Raw genomic sequence first — 21,221 nt, 5'->3', positions numbered from 1 at the left:
CTAGGAATAAGTCAACATATATAGTTAATATATGATAAAAAGTCACATTTTATATTAGTAGAGAAAAAATTTTTTCAATGGATACATTAGAACAAGTTAATCATCAGGAAAAAATAAAATTCACTGATACATGATGCCTTTATCAGGATAAATTATAAATGTAAAAATCAAAACAAAATAGTACTTTAAGAAAGTGAAAGAGAATTTTTTATGATATCAAAGTGAGGGTTGTCTTCTAATTGTGAGCTTAATTCCAAAAGTAACTAAGTTTATTTGGAATAAAATCAGCAAATATTTATGGATAGAAAAAGCCACTATAAAACATAGAAACAGGGCGGCGCCTGTGGCTCAGTCGGTAAGGCGCCGGCCCCATATGCTGAGGGTGGCGGGTTCAGGCCCGGCCCCGGCCAAACTGCAGCCAAAAAATAGCCGGGCGTTGTGGCGGGCGCCTGTAGTCCCAGCTACTCGGGAGGCTGAGGCAGGAGAATCGCTTGGGCCCCAGGAGTTGGAGGCTGCTGTGAGCTGTGTGAGGCCACGGCACTCTATCGAGGGCCATAGGGTGAGACTCTGTCTCTTAAAAAAAAAAAAAGAAAAAGAACAAAAAAAAAAAAAAACATAGAAACAAACAAATAAAAATATGAAGGGCACAGTGAAGGGAAGTATGATAATACAAGCCCGTGACAACGTGGGAGTTCTTCTGTGGAGATGGAATTGTTCTGCAACTTGACTATAATTATACAAACCTATATGTGGGATAAAACCACATAGAATTACACATACACACACAAATGTAAGTTTAAAAAAATAGTAAAAACTAAATAACATCTATAGAATTATTAATGGTGGGCGGTGCCTGTGGCTCAGTGAGTAGGGTGCCAGCCCCATATACTGAAGGTGGTGGGTTCAAACCCCACCCCAGCCAAACTGCAACAAAAAAATAGCCGGGAGTTGTGGCCGGCACCTGTAGTTCCAGCTGCTCGGGAAGCTGAGGCAAGAGAATCACCTAAGCCCAGGAGTTGGAGGTTGCTGTGAGCAGTGTGATGCCATGGCACTCTACCGAGGGTAGGTGATAAAGTGAGACTCTAAGAATCATTAATGGTAATATACCAATGTAACTTCCTAGTTTTGATATTGTACCACAACTACATAAAATGTCACCACTGGAGGAAGCTAGATAAAGATTAACAGAACTCTATACTACCTGTGCATCTCCCTGTAAGTCTATCATTAATAAGAGAGCTTTTAAAATTAATATTAGGATCAAGGAAAGTTAAAATAAAAAAATACTGAGAGTGGGGAAGCATTATGCGACTCATCATAGCAGATAAAAATATGACAGATAAAAAACTAATAACTAGACTATGTTTAGTGAGCGTTCATACTGTGGATTACAAATATCAGAAGCTTTGTAGATAACAGGAAGTATGGTGAAAATAAACTATGATATTTTCCAAGAAATAACCAAAATAGTCGATAAAATGAAAATGAGTGTCTTGAGGCGGAGCAAGATGGCAGCCGAGTAACAGCTTCCTTGCATCTGGGCACCGTGAGTCTGGGGAGATAGGACTCCAGGCATCTCTGGCTGGTGTGAACTGCCTATCATCACTCCTATGAAGATACAGGGAGTCAGCGAGAGACTTCTGGACCCCAAGAGGAGGACTAAAACAGTGGAAAACCGGCAAGTGGTCGCGTGTGTTCAATCCGTCTAAAGCCGCCCACAGCTGTAAGTTCAGTAGCAGCGAGACTGCAAACCAGAAGGGCCTTGCCTGTGAACTGTTTTGATGTCCTTGGACTTGGCACTGAGTTGAACTGCCTTGGGGAAGGCCTGAGCGGGAGTGTGGAGAACTTTGGCCGTTGTCTAGGGCCCCAGTCTGAGCCGCTGAGCCAGACGGAGCTAATAGTGTTTGGCGGTGGGTCACACGGATCCATTGTCAGTGATCTGCCCCGGCAAGCCCCGCCCTCAGGGTCGCAGAGCTAGAAACGGGTGGGAGCTGGTAACCCAGCAACCAAGTAGCCTAAGGGTGGGGTTTGAGCCACCTTGCAGCCCTAACCCTCAGGGGCAGAGTGAGACAGGTTTTGGCACACTGGGTAAGTGGATAGCCACTTCAGCAGCGATTCCAGCGAGAAAGCTGGGAAAGCTTCTGCTCAGCAAGTTTACAAGTTCAAAGTGCCTTTTAAGTAGGCTGAAGAGAGATTTAGGGTGTCTACCTGCTGGGGTTTGAGAAATCAGCAGCCTCCAGTCATATCAGAACTGTGACTAATATCTCATACCCCAGAAGACCACGTGTTGCTCAGACAATATTCAATAACATATACAAACTGCTTTGTTTTTGGTTGTGTATTTTTTTCTTTTTTTTTTTATTTGGTTGTTTTTTTTGTTTGTTTATTTTGACGTTGCTTATGTTCTTTTGTTTTTTTAATTTCAATCTTTTCCACACAGATCCCTTTTTCTTTCTCAATTTTCCTACTTTAATTATAATTTCCCATTGCTGCCTTTTTTAATAACTTCAACTTCATTTTTGCTAGTGTTTCTACCGATATAAATTGGTTTTTCACCCAATTTTATCCCCGTAAAGTTTTCTGTTTGCTTGTTTTGGTTTGATTTATAGCATTTTTGTCTTTCCTCTCTACTTGGTGGAGGTGGGGTACTGTGTCTGATCAGGTTAGCAAAGAGCTGCTGACCTCAAGGGAACCACGCAACTGGGCACCCCCAGAAGGTGGGGTTTTTTAAGGTTGTGTCAAAGTACCCTACTGTACACCTATATTGCCCTGTCTCCCTCTTTCTTTGCCTCTCTTCTTTTTGTCAATATTCCTCATACCCACCCCCTCTCCTTTCTCTATCTTTCTTTTTTTCTTATCACTCGGTCCTCCTTTCTTTCATCCCCTTTTTTGCTCTTCACTCTTCTCACCCTTCTGGTCCTCTAACCCTTAGTCCACAGGCACAAGAACTTAAAGAGCAAGAGGAAGTAAAAGGAAAATTAGGGCAAGGAAACAGATAAAAGAAATCACTCATGAGGAAGAATCAGCAGAAAACTCCAGGCAACATGAAGAACCAGTCTAGAACAACCCCACCAAGGGACCATGAGGTAGCTACTGCAGATGATTCCACCAGTATAGAAATGTTAGGAATGACAGAAAGGGAATTTAGAATACACACGTTGAAAACAATGAAAGAAATGATGGAAACAATGAAGGAAATTGCTAATAAAGTGGAAAATAACCAAAAGGAAATCCAAAAACAGAATCAAATAAGAGATGAACGATATGAAGAATATAAAAAGGATATAGCAGACCTGAAGGAACTGAAACAGTCAATTAGGGAACTGAAAGATACAATGGAAAGTATCAGCAACAGGTTAGACCATGCAGAAGAAAGAATTTCAGAGGTAGAAGACAAAGTTCTTGAGATAACTCAGACAGTAAAAGAGGCAGAAAAGAAGAGAGAGAAAGCAGAACGTTCACTGTCAGAATTATGGGACTTTATGAAGCGTTCCAACATACGAGTTATAGGAATTCCAGAAGGGGAAGAAGAATACCCCAGAGGAATGGAAGCCATACTAGAGAATATTATAAAAGAAAATTTCCCAAACATCACCAAAGAGTCTGACACACTGCTTTCAGAGGGATATCAGACCCCGGATCGGCTCAACTCTAACCGAGCTTCTCCAAGACACATTGTGATGAACCTGTCCAAAGTCAAGACAAAAGAAAAGATTCTGCAAGCTGCCAGGAGGAAGCGCCAGTTGACCTACAGGGGCAAATCCATCAGAGTGACCGCAGACTTCTCTAATGAAACTTTCCAAGCAAGAAGACAATGGTCATCTACCTTTAATCTACTTAAACAGAACAATTTTCAGCCCAGAATTCTGTACCCTGCTAAGCTAAGCTTAAAAATTGATGGAGAAATCAAATCATTTACAGATATACAAACATTGAGGAAATTCGCCACAACAAGACCAGCTCTACAGGAAATACTTCAACCTGTTCTGCACACTGACCACCACAATGGATCAGCAGCAAAGTAAGAACTCAGAAATTAAAGGACAGAACCTAACCTCCACACTGATGCAAAAGATAAAACTAAGCAATGGACTCTCACCAAATACGACGAATAGAATACTACCACACTTATCAATTATCTCAATAAATGTTAATGGCTTGAATTCCCCACTGAAGAGACATAGATTGGCTGACTGGATTAAAAAACACAAGCCATCCATTTGCTGTCTGCAAGAAACACACCTGGCTTCAAAAGACAAATTAAATCTCCGAGTCAAGGGTTGGAAGACAATTTTTCAGGCAAATGGAATTCAGAAGAAAAGAGGAGTTGCAATCTTATTTTCAGATACATGTGGATTTAAAGCAACTAAAGTCAAAAAAGACAAAGATGGTCACTTTATATTGGTCAAGGGAAAACTACAACAAGAAGACATTTCAATTCTAAATATTTATGCACCCAATTTAAATGCTCCCAGATTCTTGAAACAGACCTTACTCAGTCTGAGCAATATGATATCTGATAATACCATCATAACAGGGGACTTTAACACACCTCTTACAGAGCTGGACAGATCCTCTAAAGAGAAATTAAACAAAGATGCAAGAGATTTAAATGAGACCCTAGAACAACTATGCTTGATAGACGCATATAGAACACTCCACCCCAAAGATAAAGAATATACATTCTTCTCATCACCCCATGGAACATTCTCCAAAATTGATCATATCCTGGGACACAAAACAAATATCAACAGAATCAAAAGAATTGAAATTTTACCTTGTATCTTCTCAGACCATAAGGCACTAAAGGTGGAACTCAACTCTAACAAAAATGCTCAACCCCACCCAAAGGCATGGAAATTAAACAATCTTCTGTTGAATAACAGATGGGTGCAGGAAGAAATAAAACAGGAAATCATTAACTTCCTTGAGCATAACAACAATGAAGACACAAGCTACCAAAACCTGTGGGATACTGCAAAAGCAGTTTTGAGAGGAAAATTCATCGCTTTAGATGCCTACATTCGAAAAACAGAAAGAGAGCACATCAACAATCTCACAAAAGATCTTATGGAATAGGAAAAAGAACAATCTAAGCCTAAACTCAGTAGAAGAAAAGAAATATCCAAAATCAAATCAGAGATCAATGACATTGAAAACAAAAGAATCATTCAGAAAATTAATGAAACAAGGAGTTGGTTTTTGGAAAAAATAAATAAAATAGATAAACCATTGGCCAGACTAACTAGAAATAGAAAAGTAAAATCTCTAATAACCTCAATCAGAAACGATAAAGGGGAAATAACAACTGATCCCACAGAGATACAACAGATCATCTCTGAATGCTACCAGAAACTCTATGCCCAGAAATTTGACAATGTGAAGGAAATGGATCAATATTTGGAATCACACCCTCTCCCTAGACTTAGCCAGGATGAAATAGACCTCCTGAACAGACCAATTTCAAGCACTGAGATCAAAGAAACAATAAAAAAGCTTCCAACTAAAAAATGCCCTGGTCCAGATGGCTTCACGCCAGAATTCTATCAAACCTTCAAGGAAGAGCTTATTCCCGTACTGCAGAAATTATTCCAAAAAACTGAGGAAGAAGGAATCTTCCCCAACACATTCTATGAAGCAAACATCACCCTGATACCAAAACCAGGAAAAGACCCAAACAAAAAGGACAATTTCAGACCAATCTCACTCATGAATATAGATGCAAAAATTCTCAACAAAATCCTAGCCAATAGATTACAGCTTATCATCAAAAAAGTCATTCATCATGATCAAGTAGGCTTCATCCCAGGGATGCAAGGCTGGTTTAACATACGCAAGTCCATAAACGTTATCCACCATATTAACAGAGGCAAAAATAAAGATCATATGATCCTCTCAATATATGCAGAAAAACCATTTGATAAAATCCAGCATCCTTTTCTAATTAGAACACTGAAGAGTATAGGCATAGGTGGCACATTTCTAAAACTGATCGAAGCTATCTATGACAAACCCACAGCCAATATTTTACTGAATGGAGTAAAACTGAAAGCTTTTCCTCTTAGAACTGGAACCAGACAAGGTTGTCCTCTGTCACCTTTACTATTCAACATAGTGCTGGAAGTTCTAGCCAATACAATTAGGCAAGACAAGGAAATAAAGGGAATCCAAATGGGAGCAGAGGAGGTCAAACTCTCCCTCTTTGCTGATGACATGATCTTATACTTAGAGAACCCCAAAGACTCAACCACAAGACTCCTAGTAGTCATCAAAAAATACAGTAATGTTTCAGGATATAAAATCAATGTCCACAAGTCAGTAGCCTTTGTATACACCAATAACAGTCAAGATGAGAAGCTAATTAAGGACACAACTCCCTTCACCATAGTTTCAAAGAAAATGAAATACCTAGGAATATACCTAACGAAGGAGGTGAAGGACCTCTATAAAGAAAACTATGAAATCCTCAGAAAGGAAATAGCAGAGGATATTAACAAATGGAAGAACATACCATGCTCAAGGATGGGAAGAATCAACATTGTTAAAATGTCTATACTTCCCAAAGCTATCTACCTATTCAATGCCATTTCTGTCAAAGTACCTACATCGTACTTTCAAGATTTGGAAAAAATGATTCTGCGTTTTGTATGGAACCGGAAAAAACCCCGTATAGCTAAGGCAGTTCTTAGTAACAAAAATAAAGCTGGGGGCATCAGCATACCAGATTTTAGTCTGTACTACAAAGCCATAGTGCTCAAGACAGCATGGTACTGGCACAAAAACAGAGACATAGACACTTTGACTCAAATTGAACACCAAGAAATGAAACTAACATCTTACAACCACCTAATCTTTGGTAAACCAAACAAGAACTTACCTTGGGCGAAAGACTCCCTATTCAATAAATGGTGTTGGGAGAACTGGATGTCTACATGTAAAAGACTGAAACTGGACCCACACCTTTCCCCACTCACAAAAATTGATTCAAGATGGATAAAGGACTTAAATTTAAGGCATGAAACAATAAAAATCCTCAAAGAAAGCATAGGAAAAACACTGGAAGATATTGGCCTGGGGAAAGACTTCATGAAGAAGACTGCCATGGCAATTGCAACAACAACAAAAATAAACAAATGAGACTTCATTAAACTGAAAAGCTTCTGTACAGCTAAGGACACAATAACCAAAGCAAAGAGACAACCTACGCAATGGGAAAGGATATTTGCATATTTTGAATCAGACAAAAGCTTGATAACCAGGATCTATAGAGAACTCAAATTAATCCACATGAAAAAAGCCAACAATCCCATATGTCAATGGGCAAGAGACATGAATAGAACCTTCTCTAAAGATGACAGACGAATGGCTAACAGACACATGAAAAAATGTTCATCATCTCTATAAATTTGAGAAATGCAAATCAAAACAACCCTGAGATATCATCTAACCCCAGTGAGAATGGCCCACATCACAAAATCTCAAAACTGCAGATGCTGGCGTGGATGTGGAGAGAAGGGAACACTTTTACACTGCTGGTGGGACTGCAAACTGGTACAACCTTTCTGGAAGGAAGTATGGAGAAACCTCAAAGCACTCAAGCTAGACCTCCCATTTGATCCTGCAATCCCATTACTGGGCATCTACCCAGAAGGAAAAAAATCCTTTTATCATAAGGACACTTGTACTAGACTGTTTATTGCAGCTCAATTTACCATTGCCAAAATGTGGAAACAGCCTAAATGCCCACCAACCCAGGAATGGATTAACAAGCTGTGGTATATGTATACCATGGAATACTATTCAGCTATTAAAAAAAATGGAGACTTTACATCCTTCGTATTAACCTGGATGGAAGTGGAAGACATTATTCTTAGTAAAGCATCACAAAAATGGAGAAGCATGAATCCTATGTACTCAATCTTGATATGAGGACAATTAATGACAATTAAGTTTATGGGGGGGGGAAGCAGAAATAGTGATGGAGGGAGGAGGGTGGGGCCTTAGTGTGTGTCACACTTTATGGGGGCAAGACATGATTGCAAGAGGGACTTTACCTAACAATTGCAATCAGTGTAACTGGCTTATTGTACCCTCAATGAATCCCCAACAATAAAAAAAAAAAAAATACTAATAACTAATACATATAGAGCTCCTACTAACCAGTATGAAAAAGGTCAAAAACCAAATTCAGAAAAGCTGTAGACTGTCCACAGAAATAACATGTATGGCTCTAAACACATAGCATAATGATAAACTCCTACCCATAAGAGTAGTGCAAACTACAACTACAAAAATGCCATTTTTTTAATCTAGCAGATTTACAAAAAAAATAAAACATGAAAATAAGCACCTCCGAAAATTGCTGGTGAGAAAGAAAATTGATGCAAAGCTATGGAGAGCATATTTGTCAAAATTAGAAAATGCACATACCACTTGACACAGTAATTCCATTTCATGGCATCTATCCTATAGTGAATTTGTGCATGTGCAAATTACATATGTAGTAGTTATTCATGACAGTAGTTTATTAGAATAGCAAAAGATAGGAAGTAACCTAAGTGACCACAGACACATAACTACTTAAAAAAAATTTGTACATCATGCTTAAAATAAAAGTGAGGATATACCAGGTGTGCACACATATGCATAGCTCCTAGATACATTGCTACATTGTTACCTGGAAAAAATATGGAAGCAGACCAGAGTGCATATTGTACAATCTCTATGTAGAAAGATACAGAGACAACATAGTTAATCAATTATTTGGTTGGTTGGTAAGCTAGGTGCTGATACAGAATATACCAGTATGCAAGTTAATTGACTCATTTATTAGGTAGGTATTAGTGGTTTTTTGGTACAAAACTAAGTCTTTCTGAAGGCCAGACATAAAACTGTTAAGAATGTCTCCAAAGAAAAAAAAATAGGAGGAATATTTTCGGTGGATACTCTTCAATACATGTTGAAATTTTAAACATGTAAGTGTACATGTATTACCCATGTTAAAATACAAATATTCAAACATGTTGGGTCATTTGCCCAAAGATTACAGATTATGGGTTTGCATTCACTCAGTGGCATTTATGCAAATCAGAGGGAAATTTCCACTCTGAGAGGAGATTACAATTTCTCCCTGTCAGGAATCCAGTTGCAAGCTGGTCTCTGAAATTTGCACATTGATGTATTTTAGCAAAAACATTTAGCCCTGCTTTAGAGAAGGACTCATCTCTAATTAACAAGTTTTCTAAAATTATTTCTAAAATAATGTTACTTTAAAAGAATATTTAAACATAAACTTGAACCAGGTGATTCTTTTATAAAACACATTACAATTGCTTTTGGGTAAAAACTAAGTCAAGTTCTGGAGTCTTTGTTCTTCAAAACAAAAAATCTATATTTCTTCAATGCAGATGTGGCTCTGTGATATTTGTTTGAGAAAATAAAAGTGCCAGAGTCAATTTTTAAAAGAAGAAAATCACAAAGTCTCTTTTTCTACAGGAATGACAAAGAGAAAAGTCTGACAGATATTCAGACTTCAGTGAAAAGAAAATCCAAGGCAAAGCAATAGAAATATTAACGAAAAAAGAAGTGGGGTGGCATAAAGAAATCTTCCAGGAATCTTAACAAAGTTAAAAGCAGAGTATCCAATCTCTGAAGAAGAAAAGAATCTTCATACAGTGAAAGGTGATTAACACTCACAGCCCTGGTCACAGCCCACCACAACCACCTGTCCCTTGAAACCCTTAAAGTAAACATTATATTGTCCTCAAGAAGCTTGTGGCTTCCCCATCCACTCCCTGGCACACACATTTTCTAACTCTCCAGAAGGCAGTTGAGATAACATGGTACAGTTAATTAAGACTTTTGACTGAAGCCTTCCAGATGACAAAGGAGGTACAAATATGAAGAAAGGACAATATTTTACATTCTGAACTCCTGAACAATACTGGTCATTGGGACCCACGGTACTTGATCTGAATGGTATTGTGTCCCAAGGAAAGGAAGCATGTTGGGAGAGTTCCCAGAACTTCCCGTCTCCTCTCCTTCCCAGAGCAGAACCCCACAGCAGGAGCCAGTAGTCGTCTGCCTATGAAGACACTGCCATGTCAGCACACCACAGGGGTGTCATCCTCCCATGACGCTTTAATCTGGGGCTCTGGGTAAGGGACCCTGCCATTTAGGCCACCCAGAAGCCCTTGGCCAACAATAGTAGCTGCCTGAACGTGCCTCGAAGCTTGATGTTGCTGAAGATGAGGATGCAGGGATGCACAGATATAGTAAAATAGCTTATAATCTGCCAGACCCAGTACCACTGGCTCTCGGAAGAAAAATATTTTGCAACATCAATCATCAGGGACACAAAGGAGAGAGCATAGAGGATGAGGAAGGAGATGAGGGACTGCAGAGCTCTGGTGTGAGCCTCCATGCTGTGGTCCTGCAGGGAGTGGCTGGTCTGCCACATTCTCTGGATGTGGCTCCTCAGAGAACAAATCAGCAGTGCCATTGACACCAGAAAAATAGACAAAGGCATTGACAGTGTGACAAGTTTCAGGGGCAGGAAATAGTGAATTTCCATCCTCTTCTTCCACTCTTGAAAGGTCATGTTCCCAGAAAATTCTCTAATTAAAAATTCTTGATACAGAGTGTGGTTTCCCCAAAAGAACAGCAGGGTTACGATGATGGAGACCAGGACAGAGCCCAGCAGGAGCCAAGGCACCACCCCTGGGAACCTCCACTTGAGCCAGAGGAAGGTGGGGTGGGTGATGTTAGCAATCTTCAGGCAGAACAGGACACTGAGCCAGGCACCAAGCCAGAAGTTGGCTGAGTTCAGGAAGTACCAGTGTAGACCGAAGAGCTGTCGGGACAGATTCCAGTTGTAATCGGCAAAGTGGATACGGTAGTAGAAGTTATGCACCAAACCAACCCACTGCAGGCAGAAGCGAGAGGCACCCAAGCTAATGAGGATCGTGTCCAGGGCCAGCAGCCTGCCGCACCGCAGCCACTGCCTGCCCAGCACCAGCACAATGAAGCCGTTGGCCAGCATCCCCAGGAGGCAGAGCAGCAAGAAGAGCAGCATGAAGAGAACGGTCAGTGCTGACTGCATTGGGCCCTCTGCCAGTCGTCACCTGCTGCCTTTGTCCCCTGCCTCCTCCTTGCTCACACCTGCTGTCTCTCTTTTGAGCTTTCCTTGGGTATGAGAAGAATGGTCAGGTTTTGCCTCTGAATTAGAGCTCGCTCAGAAGGGACGATGCTCAGGCTGGGGAGGCAAGGTGTGCTGTTGGCTCAGAGAGGATGCAAATCTCCCTGGGCTCAGTTACCACCAGGCCTGCCAACTGCCCCTGATTTGTTTTTCCCTGATTTTGCTTGCATGCTGCCATGGTTAGCATCAGTGTGAAGGATTTTTCAGGGTCTCTGAGACTGAATTCCATCCTTCTTATTGAATCCTGGGTCCTGGGTGGTGTGAACACGTCTCTTCCCATCAGACCATTCTCTAAACTTTAAGTATACAGACAAGTACAGAGGGACATCCCAGGAACATAGTGATGCCAGAGAAGCCTGTCTCAGCCCAGCTTCCCTGCAGCACATCCACTCTTTATTATTATTATTTTTTTTTGAGACAGTGTCACTATGTCACCCTCAGTAGAGTGCGGTGGCATCATAGAGAACTGGTAAGCCTGGACTTGTCACTGGGGTGAGCCGTAGAGAAGGCTTGTGAATTGCTGAGCTCTGGCTCTGGCTGTAGAAGAGCTATTGTTTGTTTTCCTTATTAGTACCTTATGCAATATTGCTAGAAGCTAGACCATCAAATAGCCACTGGCAATGTGTGTCATAAGCCTCTTCTAGAGAGAAAATGGGAGCTTCATACCATTTTTTGTACTGTTCCAATGGGTGGTAGCCCCTGGAAGTCTTTGCATGCATGTTCAAAACCATCTTTGTTCTATGATCTAGGGATACTCACATATGCCTACTCCCCTCTTTACCCGGAAGTAAGAGGTTTAGTATGCAATCCTTTAGGTAAAAGCTTTAAAAGTTGGGAGATTCACTATGTGGATATACTCCTTCCAGAAGGATTAATTGACTTGGAGTTATCACTGGATGAGCTGCGGGAGAAGCTCAGAACGTACCTATTTGCTTGTCAGGCTGCTAGAACTATTGCTTGTCTGCTGCTTTAACTCTCTAATGCATGTTAATTAGAAGCCAGGCTGCCAAATAGTCGCTGGAAGAATGTGTTATAGAAATCCCTTTCAGGGAGAAACAGAGACTGCATTTTTTAAGACCCTTCTCTGTAGTCCTCTTGGTGAATTAGGCCCTGAAGTGTTTACATGCCCATGTAAAATCACTACCGCTTTGCCTGTATTCTAGAGAGACCCATGTAGCCAGTACCCTTTGCTGAAAAGTAGTAGGCTTAGGATTCAGTCCCTTGGATGAAGTCTATTAAATTTGGGACATTTGATGTGTGGACAGACTGCTTCCAAAAGGAAATAATTAATTGACTTGGAGTTATCAATGGGGTGAACGAGGGTGAGTTCAGGAACTATTGATCTGCTTCTCAGGCTAGCAGTAGCAGTGTAATATTTAATCCTCTAACCCCCCAGTGCAAGTTAGTTAGAAGCCAGCCCACCAAGTAGCCCCTGGAAGAGTGTGTCATAAACAGGGAACTGTGTTTTTAAAGCCCTGTCTCTGTACTGCTGCTGAAAGATAAATCCCCTACAAATGCTTGAGAGCTTGTACCAAACCAATAATTTTTTCCTGTGGTTAGAACAACTCGTGGGTGTACTTATCTAATCTCCTGCACACTGTGCACTCACAGAGTTGGTAATTAAGGGCAAACCTCAAAGAACTGTAGAATTAGGCTGCCATATGTGTGTATGGCCCAAACTCTCCTCTCCACAGGAGAAGATGATGCCGAGGATTCCTTTCCTGATAATACGGCACAGTGCCCAGGGTGGGGTCCATGCCCAAGTGTGCCTCAGCCTTTCCTAGTCATCCCATGTGAATCAGAGGGTAGGAGTCTCTCAGTTGCCCAGAAGGTAGGAGTCTCTCAACTAGTCTCTTTCTCTCAGAGGGAATTGATCCATGAATAGATGTTTATTTGGTGTGTCCACGGGTGGAGAGAGAGTCAGGACTTCCTATACCCCGTGTGGGTAATATGGCTCCCCCATTCTCTTCATGTCAGAGGCATCCTTGTCATGTCCCTCTTTCATTTCTGATTGTATTTATTTGAATCATCTCTCTTTTTTCCTTGGGTAGTCTAGCTAAAGGCTTGTTCAGTTTGCTTATCTTATTTAAAAAATAACTCTGTTTCTGCCCTACTCTGTATTATTTCCTTCATCCCACTAACATTGGGGCTCAGTTGGTTCTTCTTTTTAGAGTTCCTTGAGGCTTACGATTAAGTTTTCTATTTGAGATCTCTTATCTATTCACGTAGGTGTTTATTACTAAAACTTCCTTCCTAGTAGTGCTTTCGCATAAGGGTTGAGATGTTGTGTTTTAATTTCATTTGTCTTGAAATACTTTTAAAATTACTTTTTTATTTCCTCTTTGATGAAATAGTTATTCAAGAGTATGTTGCTTAACTTCCATGCATTTGTGAATTTTTCTGTTTTCTACTGTTCTTGATTCCCTATATAATGTTTGTGGTCAGAAAATACACATGGAATAATTTCAGTGTTCTTGAATTTGTTAAGATTTATATGTGACCTAAGATGGGATCTATCCTAGAGAATATTATGTGTGCGCTTGAGAAGAATGTGTTATTCTGCTGCTATTAGGAGGAAAAATCCATTTAGTCTAAAATGTTATTCAAGTCGACTCGTGTTTACTTTTTGTCTGGATGTTCTTTCTATTCATTATTTTAAGTCAGTCATTGAACTACCTTACTATTGCTGTTAATTTCTCCCTTCAGAATTGTCAGTATTTGCTTTATAGATTTAGATATTCTGATGTTAGGTGCATATTTTTAGAATTGTCATCTTTCCTGTTAAATTGACCCTTCATCGTTATATAATGCCTCCTTTGTAGAGAAATATTTTATGTAAAGTCTACTTTATCTGGTAAAAGTAAAGCCAATCCTAATTTATTTTGGTTACTATTTGCATGAAATTTCTTTTTCAGCATCCGTGTGTCTTTAAATCTAAAGTGAGTTTCTTGTAGACAGCATATCTCTGAATCTTGCTTTGTGTTGAAATTCATTCACTCTTTGACTTTAGATCGAATACTTTAAACAATTTTTATTTGAGGTAATTATTCATAGTTGAGAACTTACTATTGCCATTTTATTGTTTTCTGTTTTTCAGTTATTTTGTTCCTCTTTTGCCATCTTACTTTTCTATTTAATTATGTTTGTAGTGATTTGCTTTAAGTATTTTCTCTTTTTTGTGTTTATTATAGCTCTTTTCTTTATGGGTATCTTGAAGCTGAAGCTTAGATAAAATATCTTATCTTTTATCTTTTATTTATAAAAGATGTTGTGCAAGTAAGTTTCATATTTATTAACATAAATATCTTTTATGTTAATATGAATTTAATTTCAATTGCATATTGAAACACTACACATTTAATTTCACACACATACACGGACACACTGTGCTTTTATAGTAAGAGTTTGCTTCTTTTTATAAATTCCACTAAGGAATTTTTGTCTTTTAAATAGGATAATAGGATTAAAAATAATTTATGCACCACCATTACTACATTTCATGATTCTGTATTTCTCTATCTATGAATTTATCCTTACTAGTGACGGTTATGCCTTCACATGGTTTTTCATAACTTTTTAGCTTTTTTTATTTCAATTTGAAGAACTCCCTTAAGCATTTCTTATAAGGCAGTTCTAGTGGTGATAAACTTTGTCAGTTTTCATTTTTCTGGGAAAGACTTTATCTTTTCTTCATTTTTTGTTTTTAAATTTCAAAGTAATAACATCTGTTTATTGGCTTCCTTATAACAGATTTTTATAATTTTTATTTTATTTTTTAATTTCAAACTAATAAGAACATACAAATTTTGAAACACATTCTTTTCTGTCTTTCTAATGGGTAGTTTTGGGGGGTATGGGACTCCTTTTGGTTGGTGGAGGGAATTCAGTATTTTCAATATATCATCTTACTTTTTTAGCCTTCAAAGTTTCTGCTGAGAAATTTGTTGATGCTGTAAGGTATGTTCCCTGATGTATGAAGAGTAGTTTTTCTCTCACTGCTTTCAAAATTATCTGTTTGTGGTGTGAGGTCACTTCCTGAGAGCTGAGTGGTTTCCTGATATGTTCCCAGGCTTGCTCTTTTTTTGCTGCCTGACTGCTGCCATCGAAGGTCCTATGCTTTCTCCCGGGTAGGCCTGGCCCAGTCAGCTTTGCCCTATCACTACGATGTTCCCACTTGGCTGAAGTTGATGTCGGATGACTTGAAAGAGCAAATTTACAAACTGGTCAAGAAGGGCCTGACTCCCTCACAGAATGGTGTGATCCTGAGGGACTCGCATGATGTTGTGCAAGTAAGTTTCATGGCAGGCAATAAAATCCTGAAAATCTTTAAATCTGAAGGATATGCTCCTGATCTTCCTGAGGATCTCTACCATTTAATTAAGAAAGCAATTGCTGTTCAAAAGCATCTTGAGAGGAAGGAAGGATAAGGATGCTAAATTCTGATTCTGAAAGAAAGCCAAATTAATTGATTAGCTCCATATTATAAGACCAAGTGAGTTCTTCCTCCTGATTGGAAGTGTGAGTCATCCACAGCCTCTGCCCTGGTTGCATAAATTTGTCTATGAACTCAAGTGACAAAAACATTGTTTAACTGAAAATATATATATATATCTTTGCTTTTGACTTTCAACAATTTCATTCCAATATGTTTTAATCTTTCATTTGAAACTCTTTAGTGTCCTTTGAGTTTCATGAATCTGGGTATCTACTTGCCTCCCCCCAAATTGGGAAAATTTCAGCCATTATTTTTTCAAATAAGTAATATGTCTCTCTCTCCCACTCCCTCTCTCTCTCTCCTCCAGCCACATGGTGGTATGGTAGCTCCATCAGCTGGTATCAGCATTGGTATAAACTTCAGGATCCTTAGTGGAAAAAGCTGCAAGTATCCATGATGGCGACAAGGGCTGCTAGGGTCCTCTGTGTTAAGGGCTGCTGGAATTCTCCTGCTCCTTTTCACCATAAGAGAAGGTTACACTAAAGTTATCCCCCTTGGCACTGAGCTGAGCCAAGCAGTGGAAGGGACTGACATAGGCAAATGCTTCCTATGCTTGTCTATACAGACGTCCTAGTTTTGTGTTCTCTGTTGGGTCACTACATGCTCTTCATTGTACTCACAAGCTCTCTGAGAGCTATTATTAATCAGTGGATAATTGTTAAATTGGTGTTTCTGTGGGGCAGCATAGGTTGAGAATTCCAATATACAATCTTGTTGTAAAGCTATTTTCTTGAATGCAAATGAATTCAAGTTGATCTAGTCAAATGCTTTCTGTTTAATACTTCAAATGTATTCTCTCTCCACATTTGTTTTTAATGCTTTCTAATGTTAGTGTATACTTTTAGATTACAATTTTGCCATGATAAAGAAAACAGAGAAAATTAGACATACCAATAATGTAAAGGTTTTACTACCACAGTATAAACGTATGATTGTATTAAAAGTAATAACCACAATAAAAAGAGAGATCCAGTTAAATTTGGGTGAAAAAGAATTTCTCTCATTCCAGATCTATATGTCTTACACTATTTTCATTTATTCATTCATTTTCCCACCAAATATTTGTTGAGCATTTACATATTTACTGGGCACTATTCTAGTCACTGGGTATACTGCAGTGAACCGAACAGGCAGTGTCCCTGTGTTTATGGAAGTTGAAGTCTAATAGAAGGTGAGTGACAATAAGCAAACACACTAACAACATACTTTCAGGTAGTAATCAGTTCTTTGAAGAAAGTAAGAAATTAAGATTGCTGGAGAGTGTCCAGACAGGAAAAAGTTGCCCTTTTAGGCCTGGACTGGAAGAATTTTTCTCAGGAGCTGACATGTGAGTGAAGGGGCCCAAGCAAGTAGAGATTTAGTCCTTTGTAAGTGGCTGCATTCATAATATTATCAAATCATAATTTTATTGATTCCTTTCTATTATTCTTTCAAACTTTATTCAGAGGGAAATCTTTCCCTGCCAAAGAATGAGAACTCCGGCAGGCTGCATGGCTTTTTACTCTTACCAAATAGATTGTCACACAATCACTTCAAGCCACACACACACACACAAAAGCCTCAAATCAAAAATTGGAAATTTCACTCCAGTGGCTCCTAATGTAGCCGTGTTCTTTTGACTCCAGTGTATGAATACCAGATAACTAGATAACTGCATCTCCAATCTGTCTGGCATTGGCTAATGCAGAGGGAGAATGGAAAAGGAGCATAAAAAGTCTTACCCAGACTAGCACAAAAAGAATCTGGCTTTCTGCTTTTCAGGCCCAGCAAGTATTTAGTGCTGACTTTCTCCCTCATGGAGAATGTTCATGGATAGTTCCTACTGGGCCCTCTCTCCTGCAATTCCCTTCACTGGGAAGAAGCATCTCTATTTGGGATGATCCTTTGTGACTCCTTTCCAGCCCCTGGACATTTGCCACCCATTTTCCTTGGACTTTCACACTCCACTAGGCATCCCTGTGATCAGGCTTCAAGAACCCACATACACACCTGCTCTCCCCTGTCCTGGTCTTCTTACATGGTTATAATAAAGTGGTGGAGACTGGGGATTTATACACAACATAAATTTATTCTTTCAGAGTTCTGGAAGTGGGGGAGTATAAGAATCATGGAAACAAAGGTTTGGTGTCTGCTGAGAGCTTCTCTAGGCGTCAAAAGTAATACTTCTTGTTGTGTTCACACATTGTAGAGGACAGAAAGGCAAAAAGGTCCTACCCCATTTTCTGTAGCCCTGTTAGGAGGGACTATTCACATCCACTAGGGTGGAGCTCTCATGACCTAATTACCTCCTAAAGGCCTCACCTTTCGATACTATTACATTAGTGATTACACTTTAATACAGGAATGTTGGGAGACATTGAGAATACTCTATGATGGCCCATAGCTGGCCTCTTCACCCTACCCTGAATATCCTAACGTAGCCATGTTCTTTTGACTCTGCTCCCAACATTAGCTAGTCAAGTTTCTCTCATCCTCTAAATCCACTACGCAGAGGTAAAACTCCAGTCCATTGTTTCTGCCAACTAAAGAAATCATACAGTAAGCTTCATGAGTGGCCCCTTAGAAATTCCTGATCACCACTAGTTTTGAAATATGAGGGAGGAACTCCTTATCTTCCTCAATGGGATATCAGATGGGACTCAGACCATGACTTTTTCTAGATATTTATCTTCACAAAACCATCTCTCCTCAACCATCTCAACCCTTTTATTGTATCAAACTGTTTCAATAGTTATGGAATAAGTTAATATTTTTTGTGAAAAATCTGAATATAGTGAATTGGCTGTTCACTTTGAAATCTCATCTTATTAAATATATGTACCTAGTAGAAATCTCAACTTTCACCATCCTTTTATTTAAAAAGGCAAGATCAAGAAAATCATGTTAATCTTGGTAAGAAATTTGGATGTGATTCTACTGTAATAGAAAGCCATGGGGGAGGTGTTAAACAAGGAAGTGATATGATCTAATTTATGTTTTTAAGCAGCCCCTCCCCCCCCCGAAATATTACCTAGAGAATAGAACTGGGTAGAGGCAAAGATGGAAGGGAGAGGTCAGAGGCTACTACATTAGGCCATGTACAAGTGGATGGCAGTTTGTCCTCAGGCAGAAGAAGCACTGGAGGGGGTGAGCAGTAATAAGATGCTGGTGTATTTTCAAGGTGGATTTGATAAAATTTGCCTCATGAATAGAGGTGAGAGAAAGAAATCAAGGACAGATCCTGGGCTTTTCTTTTCTTACTTCAGTAAAATAATATCTTTGTGAGGGAAATCTGTTTTCGGTCATGTTAAGTTTGAGATGCCTATCACATATCTAAGATGAGCCAGGAAGCAGAAAATTGAAATGTAAGTCTGAATTTCAACAAAGAGCTTAGGCTGGAGTAACAGGTTTAGGAGTCATCCCCACTCACATGCTATCTAAAGCCATTAAACTAGATGAGATCATCCAGGGGAAGATAGAGATGAAGACTCACAGGTGCCAGGAGCAAGCCTGGCACCTTCAACCAGTAGAAGGTGAAAACCAAAAGCTCCCACAGAGGAAATTTGGCTAACACTGACATTAGAGAAGAATTCTGTTCTCTGAGCTCATGTTTATGGATGGGGTGGGGAAAACACAAAAAAGGTGAGGATAGCAACACTAGACTGAAAAACATGCTAAAGAGATGGTAGATCTTCAGGGTGAACTGTGCCTTTACCCTACCCCTAGTCCTAACCCTAACTTGTATGATATGCTCTGTTGGGAAATGCCCTAACACAGACTCTGTCAACATATTCTAATGTTTGAGAGGCCCTCACTTACAAATAAACCTCAGGTATTAGCACATCAGGGTAACACTGCTAAAGCAAAGGGCATCCATCCAGTTAGCAAAATCTATTCAGAGAGACTGTCTGTCAGGCACTGGACCAGGCATATGGGTACAAAACTTAAGATAGTCTCTTGATGAAGAAAGATAAGCAAATGTGATAATTTGGCATCATACATGATAAAATAATAATTAATATACAATCAGTGCTATGCATCCCCATGTGCTAAGTGCTTTAAATATATTAATATTGTTATTGTCATAAAATCTCCAGGACTATCAAAATGATGCTAAAACCATCAGATATTCACATCCAAAAGAATGAAGCTGTTCTCCTTCCTCTTACCACATACTCAAAACTAACTCAAAGTGGATTGAACAGTCAAAACTACAAAACTCTCTGAAGAAATCATAAGGGTAAATCTTCATAACCGTGGATTAGACAAACCCTTCTTATATACAACACTGAGAGTACAAGTAACTAAAAAATAATAATAAGTAAATTGGACTTGGTCAAAATTAAAAATGCAAATCAAAAATCATCAATTACAAAGTGAAAAGAAACCACTTAATTAAAGAAAATATTTGCAAATTATTTTAGCAACTAGGGTGGCTAAAACTAAAAGAACAGACAATGGCCCACATCAAAAAGTCCCCAAACTACAGATGCTGGCATGGATGTGGAGAGAAGGGAATGCTTCTACACTGCTAGTGGGGTTGCAATCTAATACAACCTTTATGGAAAGAACTATGGAGAATCCTTAGGAATTAAAAGTTGACCTATCATTTGATCCTGCAATTCCATCACTAGGTATTTACCCAGAAGAATGAAAATCATTTTATCACAAAGACATTTGCAACAGAATGTTTATTGCAGCCCAATTCATAATTGCCAAGTCATGGAGGCAGCCCAAATGTCCATCAATCCATGGATGAACAAATTGTAGTATATGTATACTATGGAATACTATCAGCCATTTAAAAAGTTGGAGACTTTACATCTTTTATGTTAACCTGGATGGAGTTGGAACATATCCTTCTTAGTAAAGTATCTCAAGAATGGAAAAAAAAGGTATCCAATGTACTCAATACTATGCTATTATGAAACCAATATATAAACACTTATACACTCATACGAATGATAAAACACAAATAATAGTCTAACAAAAGGGAGGGGAAGGCAAGGAAAGGGGAGGGGAGGGTGAGGGGAAGGAGGGCAGTTAGTGGGATCTTGCCTAATGTGCACAATGCAAGGGTTCACTTCAAAATGACTAAGAGTAAATTATAAATGTCTTACTACAAAATGAAGTGTTGACAAAGGTGGGGAGAAATCAGACTCCCAATACACTGCTGGTGCGATTGCAAAATGGTGCTGCTACTTTGAGAAACTACTTGGGTGCCGCTCCTCCAAATGTTAAACAGAGTTATCATATGAATCAGAAATTCCACTCCTAGGTATACACTCAAGAAAAATGAAAATGAGTGAATATCCATACAGAAACTTGTACATGGATGCTCATAGAAGCGCTATTCACAATAGCCCTAAAGTTGAAACAACCCAATGTCTATCCACTGATGAATGGATAAAATAAAATGTGGTATATCCAGGCAATAGAATATTATTTGCCAATAAAAAGAAATGAAAAAAGGGCATCAATGATGGATGCATTGTATGGCATATGAAGTATACCTCAATAAAACTTTTAAAAAAACAGGTGGCTATAGCT

The 21,221-nt window shown here is 39.2% G+C and overlaps 1 protein-coding gene and 1 pseudogene across 1 annotated transcript; one reads left to right on the top strand and one right to left on the bottom strand.

The window, feature by feature from the left end:
• Positions 1-10,174: 10,174 nt before the first annotated feature.
• Positions 10,175-11,101, bottom strand: LOC128560304 (taste receptor type 2 member 41). The gene has a single exon (XM_053553869.1). The coding sequence runs from the start codon at positions 11,099-11,101 to the stop codon at positions 10,175-10,177; it is 927 nt and encodes a 308-aa protein (XP_053409844.1).
• Positions 11,102-15,050: 3,949 nt separating this feature from the next.
• On the top strand, positions 15,051-15,750 carry LOC128598407 (40S ribosomal protein S13-like; annotated as a pseudogene).
• The last annotated feature ends 5,471 nt before the right edge of the window (positions 15,751-21,221 follow it).

Source organism: Nycticebus coucang, chromosome 11 (genome assembly GCF_027406575.1).
Source record: "Nycticebus coucang isolate mNycCou1 chromosome 11, mNycCou1.pri, whole genome shotgun sequence".
Lineage (NCBI taxonomy): Eukaryota > Metazoa > Chordata > Mammalia > Primates > Lorisidae > Nycticebus > Nycticebus coucang.
This window is presented reverse-complemented; position numbering and strand designations above follow the sequence as displayed.